General features: G+C 51.7%; 1 protein-coding gene across 1 annotated transcript; it reads left to right on the plus strand.

Annotated features, from left to right (window-relative positions):
* The first annotated feature begins 6,864 nt into the window (after positions 1 to 6,864).
* On the plus strand, positions 6,865 to 9,018 carry LOC106574700 (cyclin-dependent kinase 5 activator 1). The gene is made up of 2 exons (XM_045699280.1): positions 6,865 to 7,711; positions 7,808 to 9,018. The coding sequence occupies exons 1-2, from the start codon at positions 7,289 to 7,291 to the stop codon at positions 8,342 to 8,344; spliced, it is 960 nt and encodes a 319-aa protein (XP_045555236.1). The 5' UTR covers positions 6,865 to 7,288; the 3' UTR covers positions 8,345 to 9,018.
* Positions 9,019 to 10,000: the final 982 nt, after the last annotated feature.

Raw genomic sequence — 10,000 nt, forward strand, 5'->3', positions numbered from 1 at the left:
ACCCAGTAATAATTGAGGTTAGGATTTGGGGAGGATAAACTGATCCTATCATATTTTGGGCAATCTCTACCCAGAGCAGAGGGATGAGAGGCTGTGTTTTGTTCTGATGCATCCTGGTAGTTAGAGTCATAATCGTTTAACGACGAGCTATCTATCTCACAGATGCTCTTTGTCCAGACTTCTGACCCCTCCTTTATTAGGTCCATTTCTATGAATAGGCCTGGCCTATTGGCCTATAACGGTCCTGCTGATTTCTCACCCATATTCTACCTTTCTGGCGTAGGCTGTTATTTTTTACAGGCAGTCTAAGCCTACTATTGCCACTACACATGTTTAGCCTACTTAAATCCTGGCTTTCAGAGAGAAATTAAATGAGTGGATTCATTCATAATTAGGCCTTAAACGACGTTAGTGGCTTTGGTATTGAGTTATTTTGGGGTCAGATGGCTACGGCCAAGATATGCTATAGCAAGACCTTAAAGTACGGCCTACTAGACCCACAAGTATAAACACAGTTTTATTCATAATACAATTTAAAATACATAGATCCAATACATATAAAATACAGGCCTTCATTTTAATTACAAACATTTGTGGTCAGTAGGCTACAAATCCCCAACATCTCGGCCTATATCTCTTATAGTCAGGGGTTTGCAAATGAAAAAGTCAGCAGAAACATGTATTCAGGGCCTGTAGTATCATATCATCCTGAATCCACGCCTGCTAAGCCGCCTTTGTCCCCGTTTCTGACTGATATCTGAACAGATGGGGCACCATCACGGTGTGCGCAGGACCTCTTGTGGACAACACGTGTATTACATCTACCTGGGATGATTGGGTCAGCGAGAAATAGATCTTTGCTTAGCAATCGAAGTGCAATACCATGCACGAACCACAGGGTGGCTGCCATAAATGGCCCCCCTGTTAGCTGGGTGAGTATTTGGAAAGAGCAAAATGATGATGAAAGTGTCATAAAGGCTGCATTGGCCATAAAGCCATGCAGTAGGAGGGGGTGTCGTGATGCAGAGCTCTGCTCTGTGGAGGGAGGGTTGCCTCTGGTTGGCTCTCACAGCTCACACGCCTCTCTCTGCATCCCAAATCTCCACTTTTCTCCCAGAAGTGAGAGCCCCTCCCCACACATTTAAAAGCATTCGATTGGCTCTCACAGCTAACACACCTCTCTCCCTCAGTCCCAAATCTCCACCTTTTTCTCCAAAGTGTGCAGCCCTTCCCAGACGTTCAACACATTGGATTGATGTAAACATGGGCCAGACTAGAGGGAGTTCCCACCATGTCTCTTCTACCTTTTCATTCCACCAAGGAAAGTGAACAAATTAACACCTGGGCAAAAGGGTAGAACCTGTTGAACACAAATGAACGAGAGGGGAGGAAGAAGAAGGAGGGAGGAGGAGGAGGGTGAGGGAGTGAGAATGGATGGATAGGATGGGGTAATGAGAAAACAGAGATGGAGGGGAGGAGAGAGAGTGGAGTATAACAGGAGGGAGGGAGGGAGGGAGGGAGGGAGGGAGGAAGGGAGGGGTTGAAGGAGAAAGAAGAAAGGAGATAGAAGCAGTTATGTCCACCACCAGACTATTTTTCCCTTCCTCTCATCCACCATTTCCACCTCTTCCTAGCCTCCTCTTCCTATCCTCCTCTTCCTATCCTCCTCTTCCTATCCTCCTCTTCCCTATCCTCCTCTTCCCTATCCTCCTCTTCCTATCCTCCTCTTCCCTATCCTCCTCTTCCATATCCTCCTCTCCCTATCCTCCTCTTCCTATCCTCCTCTTCCTATCCTCCTCTTCCTATCCTCCTCTTCCTATCCTCCTCTTCCCTATCCTCCTCTTCCTATCCTCCTCTTCCCTATCCTCCTCTTCCATATCCTCCTCTCCCTATCCTCCTCTTCCTAGCCTCCACTTCCTATCCTCCTCTTCCTATCCTCCTCATCCTATCCTCCTCACCCCTATCCTCCTCTTCCATATCCTCCTCTTCCTATCCTCCTCACCCCTATCCTCCTCTTCCATATCCTCCTCTCCCTATCCTCCTCACCCCTATCCTCCTCACCCATATCCTCCTCTTCCTATCCTCCTCGTCCTATCCTCCTCACCCCTACCCTCCTCTTCCATATCCTCCTCTTCCTATCCTCCTCACCCCTATCCTCCTCTTCCTATCCTCCTCACCCCTATCCTCCTCTTCCATATCCTCCTCACCCCTATCCTCCTCTTCTCTATCCTCCTCACCCCTATCCTCCTCTTCCATATCCTCCTCTTCCTATCCTCCTCACCCCTATCCTCCTCACCCTATCCTCCTCTTCCCTATCCTCCTCTTCCCTATCCTCCTCTTCCTATCCTCTTCACCCCTATCCTCCTCTTCCATATCCTCCTCTTCCCTATCCTCCTCTTCCTATCCTCCTCTTCCTATCCTCCTCTTCCTATTCTCCTCTTCCCTATCCTCCTCTTCCTATCCTCCTCTTCCCTATCCTCCTCTTCCTATCCTCCTCACCCCTATCCTCCTCTTCCTATCCTCCTCTTCCTATCCTCCTCTTCCCTATCCTCCTCTTCCCTATCCTCCTCCTCTCCCTATCCTCCTCTCCCTATCCTCCTCTTCCTATCCTCCTCTTCCTATCCTCCTCTTCCTATCCTCCTCTTCCTATCCTCCTCTTCCCTATCCTCCTCCTCTCCCTATCCTCCTCTCCCTATCCTCCTCTTCCTATCCTCCTCTTCCTATCCTCCTCTTCCTATCCTCCTCACCCCTATCCTCCTCTTCCTATCCTCCTCTTCCTATCCTCCTCTTCCCTATCCTCCTCTCCCTATCCTCCTCTTCCTATCCTCCTCACCCCTATCCTCCTCTTCCTATCCTCCTCTTCCCTATCTTCCTCTTCCCTATCCTCCTCCTCTCCCTATCCTCCTCTCCCTATCCTCCTCTTCCTATCCTCCTCTTCCCTATCCTCCTCTTCCCTATCCTCCTCCTCTCCCTATCCTCCTCTCCCTATCCTCCTCTTCCTATCCTCCTCTTCCTATCCTCCTCTTCCTATCCTCCTCTTCCCTATCCTCCTCTTCCTATCCTCCTCTTCCTATCCTCCTCACCCCTATCCTCCTCTTCCTATCCTCCTCTTCCCTATCCTCCTCACCCCTATCCTCCTCTTCCTATCCTCCTCTTCCCTATCCTCCTCTTCCCTATCCTCCTCTTCCCTATCCTCCTCCTCTCCCTATCCTCCTCTCCCTATCCTCCTCTTCCTATCCTCCTCTTCCTATCCTCCTCTTCCTATCCTCCTCTTCCTATCCTCCTCTTCCCTATCCTCCTCTTCCTATCCTCCTCTTCCTATCCTCCTCACCCCTATCCTCCTCTTCCTATCCTCCTCTTCCTATCCTCCTCTTCCTATCCTCCTCTTCCCTATCCTCCTCTTCCTATCCTCCTCTTCCCTATCCTCCTCTTCCCTATCCTCCTCCTCTCCCTATCCTCCTCTCCCTATCCTCCTCTTCCTATCCTCCTCTTCCCTATCCTCCTCACCCCTATCCTCCTCTTCCTATCCTCCTCTTCCTATCCTCCTCTTCCCTATCCTCCTCTTCCCTATCATCCTCCTCTCCCTATCCTCCTCTCCCTATCCTCCTCTTCCTATCCTCCTCTTCCTATCCTCCTCTTCCTATCCTCCTCACCCCTATCCTCCTCTTCCTATCCTCCTCTTCCTATCTTCCTCTTCCCTATCCTCCTCTCCCTATCCTCCTCTTCCTATCCTCCTCACCCCTATCCTCCTCAGCCCTATCCTCCTCTTCCATATCCTCCTCTTCCTATCCTCCTCTCCCTATCCTCCTCACCCCTATCCACCTCTTCCCTATCCTCCTCTTCCTATCCTCTTCACCCCTATCCTCCTCTTCCTATCCTCCTCTTCCTATTCTCCTCTTCCCTATCCTCCTCTTCCTATCCTCCTCTTCCCTATCCTCCTCTTCCTATCCTCCTCACCCCTATCCTCCTCTTCCTATCCTCCTCTTCCTATCCTCTTCCCTATCCTCCTCTTCCTATCCTCCTCTTCCCTATCCTCCTCTTCCCTATCCTCCTCCTCTCCCTATCCTCCTCTCCCTATCCTCCTCTTCCTATCCTCCTCTTCCTATCCTCCTCTTCCCTATCCTCCTCCTCTCCCTATCCTCCTCTCCCTATCCTCCTCTTCCTATCCTCCTCTTCCTATCCTCCTCTTCCTATCCTCCTCACCCCTATCCTCCTCTTCCTATCCTCCTCTTCCTATCCTCCTCTTCCCTATCCTCCTCTCCCTATCCTCCTCTTCCTATCCTCCTCACCCCTATCCTCCTCTTCCCTATCCTCCTCTTCCCTATCCTCCTCCTCTCCCTATCCTCCTCTCCCTATCCTCCTCTTCCTATCCTCCTCTTCCCTATCCTCCTCTTCCCTATCCTCCTCCTCTCCCTATCCTCCTCTCCCTATCCTCCTCTTCCTATCCTCCTCTTCCTATCCTCCTCTTCCTATCCTCCTCTTCCCTATCCTCCTCTTCCTATCCTCCTCTTCCTATCCTCCTCACCCCTATCCTCCTCTTCCTATCCTCCTCTTCCCTATCCTCCTCACCCCTATCCTCCTCTTCCTATCCTCCTCTTCCCTATCCTCCTCTTCCCTATCCTCCTCTTCCCTATCCTCCTCTTCCCTATCCTCCTCCTCTCCCTATCCTCCTCTCCCTATCCTCCTCTTCCTATCCTCCTCTTCCTATCCTCCTCTTCCCTATCCTCCTCTTCCTATCCTCCTCACCCCTATCCTCCTCTTCCTATCCTCCTCTTCCTATCCTCCTCTTCCTATCCTCCTCTTCCCTATCCTCCTCTCCCCTATCCTCCTCTTCCCTATCCTCCTCCTCTCCCTATCCTCCTCTTCCTATCCTCCTCTTCCCTATCCTCCTCACCCCTATCCTCCTCTTCCTATCCTCCTCTTCCCTATCCTCCTCTTCCCTATCATCCTCCTCTCCCTATCCTCCTCTCCCTATCCTCCTCTTCCTATCCTCCTCACCCCTATCCTCCTCTTCCTATCCTCCTCTTCCTATCCTCCTCTTCCCTATCCTCCTCTCCCTATCCTCCTCTTCCTATCCTCCTCACCCCTATCCTCCTCAGCCCTATCCTCCTCTTCCATATCCTCCTCTTCCTATCCTCCTCTCCCTATCCTCCTCACCCCTATCCACCTCTTCCCTATCCTCCTCTTCTCTATCCTCCTCACCCCTATCGTCCTCTTCTCTATCCTCCTCACCCCTATCCTCCTCTCCCCTATCCTCCTCACCCCTATCCTCCTCACCCCTATCCTCCTCTCCCCTATCCTCCTCACCCCTATCCTCCTTTCCCCTATCCTCCTCACCCCTATCCTCCTTTCCCCTATCCTCCTCTCCCCTATCCTCCTCTCCCCTATCCTCCTCTCCCCTATCCTCCTTTCCCCTATCCTCCTCTCCCCTATCCTCCTCACCCCTATCCTCCTCACCCCTATCCTCTTCTTCTCTATCCTCCTCATCTCTATCCTCCTCACCCCTATCCTCCTCTTCCATATCCTCCTCTTCCTATCCTCCTCACCCCTATCCTCCTCACCCTAGCCTCCTCTTCCTATCCTCCTCTTCCTATTCTCCTCTTCCCTATCCTCCTCTTCCTATCCTCCTCTTCCCTATCCTCCTCTTCCTATCCTCCTCACCCCTATCCTCCTCTTCCTATCCTCCTCTTCCTATCCTCCTCTTCCCTATCCTCCTCTTCCTATCCTCCTCTTCCCTATCCTCCTCTTCCTATCCTCCTCTTCCCTATCCTCCTCTCCCTATCCTCCTCTCCCTATCCTCCTCTTCCTATCCTCCTCTTCCTATCCTCCTCTTCCTATCCTCCTCACCCTATCCTCCTCACCCCTATCCTCCTCTTCCTATCCTCCTCTTCCCTATCCTCCTCTTCCCTATCCTCCTCCTCTCCCTATCCTCCTCTCCCTATCCTCCTCTTCCTATCCTCCTCTTCCTATCCTCCTCACCCCTATCCTCCTCTTCCTATCCTCCTCTTCCATATCCTCCTCTCCCTATCCTCCTCTTCCTTTCCTCCTCACCCCTATCCTCCTCAGCCCTATCCTCCTCTTCCATATCCTCCTCTTCCTATCCTCCTCTCCCTATCCTCCTCACCCCTATCCACCTCTTCCCTATCCTCCTCTTCTCTATCCTCCTCACCCCTATCGTCCTCTTCTCTATCCTCCTCACCCCTATCCTCCTCTCCCCTATCCTCCTCACCCCTATCCTCCTCACCCCTATCCTCCTCTCCCCTATCCTCCTCACCCCTATCCTCCTTTCCCCTATCCTCCTCACCCCTATCCTCCTTTCCCCTATCCTCCTCTCCCCTATCCTCCTCTCCCCTATCCTCCTTTCTCCTATCCTCCTCTCCCCTATCCTCCTCACCCCTATCCTCCTCACCCCTATCCTCTTCTTCTCTATCCTCCTCATCCCTATCTTCCTCTCCCCCATCCTCCTCTCCCCTATCCTCCTTTCCTCTCCCCTCTCCTTCCCTCTCACCTATCTTTCTCTCTCTCCATCTGCCTCTCTTCTCTCCCCCTCCTTTCCTCTCTCTCCATCTGCCTCTCATCTCTCACCCTCCTTCCCTCACTCTTCCTCCTGTGAGTGCTTCTCAACTTCCCATCTCTTACCTCTTTCTCTTTCTTTCTCTCTCCCCCAGGAACATCTGCAGCCTGTTTTAATACAGACAAGCTGGAGATATGGAGGGCATCACACACACACGCACGCACGCACGCACTTACGCACGTACACACACATTGGTCGAATAAGCTGTCAATCTAAGCACCATGCTCTCTGGTTGGATATTTGGAGCTGTAACTCCCGGTTAACGCTTTTAAACCGGCAGCATCTCTCGCGCACCTGCAGTTACCGGCCTCTGTCCATTCCAAGAGCCGAGTGCCGCGCGCTGCGCTGCGACAGAAGGAGTGGCACAGCGTGTGTGTGATCGTGATTCGTGAACGTGTGTGATAGAGAGAGAAGGAGAACGAGAGAGAGAGAGAGAGAGAGAGAGACAGAGAGAGGACGACTGTGTGTACAATAGAGAGAGAGAGAGAGAGAGAGAGTCAGAGAGAGAGAGAGAGAGAGAGAAATGTGTGAGTGCATCTCGCGCATATTGCTGGAATCACCGAGCATCACACATCTCTGGACTCTCCGCCGTCAAACCGTCAATGTAGCTGTGTGTGTGAACTTTAATTAAACTACACGTACACCCCATCGATACGGACTGGGATACAAAGCTCGGGAAGCTCCGTGTGTTGGAAGGCGCTGCGCGCTGCAGACATGGGTACCGTTCTGTCTCTGTCGCCGAGGTCAAGGAAGGCAGCGGGCGGTGTGTGTGTGGACGAGAAACCGGACCTTGCGACCGGCGGGAAACCACAGGAGAAGAGCCTAAAGAAGCGCCACTCGGTGCTGCTCCATGCTCTGACGTGGAAGCGGCTGGTCGCCGCATCAGCCAAAAAGAAGAATGCCAAAAAGGTGAACCCCAAACCCGACCCCAGCCAGGCCAAATCCGACCCCTTGGTGGACCAGCTCAACACCGACAACATCAAGAAATCACAACCGTCCAACGGAATACTCGACCGAAAACCGACAGGGCCCAAACCCGGGCCAATTCCTGTGCCTGTTCCTACAGTACCGGACCAGACCCGGCGGCAGACCCAGAATGGACGCTTATTCATCTCCCCTCGGAGGGTGGTGGTGCAGGTGGGTAACGTGTGTGCGTGCGTGCGTGCGTGTGTGTGTGTGTGTGTGGTGTGTGTTAAAGCCTAAGCCTAACTGTTTGTGTTGTTCGTCCTCCAGGCGTCCACCGGCGAGCTGCTGAGGTGTCTCTCTGACTTTCTCTGCCGCCGCTGCTTCAAGCTCAAAGAGCTCACTGCCAATGAGGTCATCCTGTGGTTCCGTAACGTGGACCGGGCTCTGTTAGTGCAGGGCTGGCAGGACCAGGGCTTCATCACCCCGGCTAACCTGGTCTTCGTCTACTTGCTCTGCCGAGAGGCCGTGGAGGAAGACACGGTGTCTGAGTACGAGCTGCAGGCGACCTTCCTCACCTGCCTGTACCTGGCCTACTCCTACATGGGCAACGAGATCTCCTACCCGCTCAAGCCGTTCCTGGTGGAGTCCAGCCGGGAGGCCTTCTGGGAGCGGGCCCTTGGTCTCATTGACCGGATGAGCGGGCCAATGCTGAGGATAAACGCAGACCCGCACTACTTTACCGAGGTGTTCCAGGACCTGAAGAACGAGGGAGGGTCAAGGGAGAAGGAGAAGGAGAAGGAGAAGAAGGAGAAGGAGAAGGAGAAGGAGAAAGACGGGAAACGGATAAGCGAGTTGGATCGTTAAGAACTGGATGAGGGGAGGAGAGAGAGAGAGAGAGAGCGAGAGAGGGGAATTTGCTTTAGGACATGGTCGCGGACACCAGCCACACACCCGCCGGTTGTTTGAGCGGGGATTGAATGTATACGCTTGGTGAACCGGACAAACGCACGGCGGGGATTTGATCAGGAACCTGAGTCTGTGGAATCAGGAGGAATCGGTCACACGCCTAGCTTCACCTCGCACCTTGTCATGTGTTCAGTCAAAGCTCGGGGAATCTAACGGACACTACACCGGACTTTGGGCGGAAAGGGATAGCTATAGTTAACTTTACTGCATGCTGTATAAAAAATATTCTGATTGTACCGTTATTGTGGCTTTTGAGAAATGGATAGGCTATTATACGGTGGACTAAAGTGATAGCTTATAGCGCGTCAGTGTTTTGGGGAAAAATGTATATTTTGGTTTCATGAGAGGGGGAAAGACACCGTGCTCTCCAAGGTACTGGGCTCAGTCGCGTGAGAGACGCTGCCTGCCCCCCACCCCCACCCCTTCTGAACGTTGAATGTACTATTTTACCACTTCAAACCAACGGGATTCTTTACCGTTAACACGTGGCAACTGTTACTATGGTATTATAGAACGTTCTGTTTTATATATTGTACATTCAAAAATACAAGTATAAATCGTTACAAACGGTCCCCGTGCCTCCCAGCAATGTTGAATTGAATTGCCTTGTGATTAATGTTCTCAGGAACATGCAGTATGACGAACGCTGAAAGTTAGCCCTGTATGTAATAATCAGAGGTGTACACTTTATGGACAGCTTTAGTTGTACTAGACCCAGAGCAACGCCATCTCTATGACTGATTATAAGCCTACGACCCTGGAAAACCCTAAAGGCTAGCCAATAGCCTACTATAGTGAAGCAACATACAACAGCCGGGCTGGTACTGATGTCTGTGGGCACACAATGTCCCCAGCTGTGTTATGGCCTGGTCAACGAGGCTACAGGTCAAACACGAGTCAATCAAAGTTCAGATGAGATAGACCATCAAGCCATGTAGGTCAACACTGCGTTCATACTCAGATTTAGAACATCTATAGACCTATTGCTCAATGGACAAAATCAAGGTTTATTGTTGGGCTTTTTATAGAAAGAAGAACTGGAGTCGTGATCTCAGCGGCAGGCGGTCCTTGGATGAACGCAAGGCCTTCTTGTTGTCGCTGTCCGTGGTGCTGAAACCGCGCTGCAGGGGAGTGTGATGATGTAGCCTACTGGAGTCTAACAGTGATCTCATCTTCACCCTTATCAACTTTTTGATCATCGTCATCATTTCCATCATCATCAACACCACCTTCTTCTCCTCCTCATCACCATCTCCATCTGTGCGTGTGTGTTGCCATTCTATGATGACTCATCAGCTCGAGCGCAGAGCTAGAACCCCCAAAATTTGTGAATAAAGGAAGACGGACCACGTGGTGCAGTTTTCCAAGCAGGTGATTGGATGAGTTTTGCTGCAGTCTGATAGAAGTGGCGCTGTGAAGAAGGAGAAGAGAGGAGGGGAGATACTGCGGAGGCGCGAGCCGGGGGAAGGTGGAATTCAACGTTTTCTCTCCAGCCGCTGCTGCATTCCCGTTCCGTCTCCAAGGCAACAACCGAGACAGCAATGTGGATAAGAA

This window comes from Salmo salar, chromosome ssa17 (assembly GCF_905237065.1).
Source record: "Salmo salar chromosome ssa17, Ssal_v3.1, whole genome shotgun sequence".
Taxonomy (NCBI): domain Eukaryota; kingdom Metazoa; phylum Chordata; class Actinopteri; order Salmoniformes; family Salmonidae; genus Salmo; species Salmo salar.

What these genes read in the sequence shown, in the direction of transcription:
- LOC106574700 (XM_045699280.1), top strand. Translation starts at nt 7,289, where the DNA reads ATGGGTACCGTTCTGTCTCTGTCGCCGAGGTCAAGGAAGGCAGCGGGC. An exon ending in CTCGGAGGGTGGTGGTGCAG is followed by an intron (nt 7,712 to 7,807) that starts GTGGGTAACGTG and finishes TTCGTCCTCCAG; the next exon opens with GCGTCCACCGGCGAGCTGCT.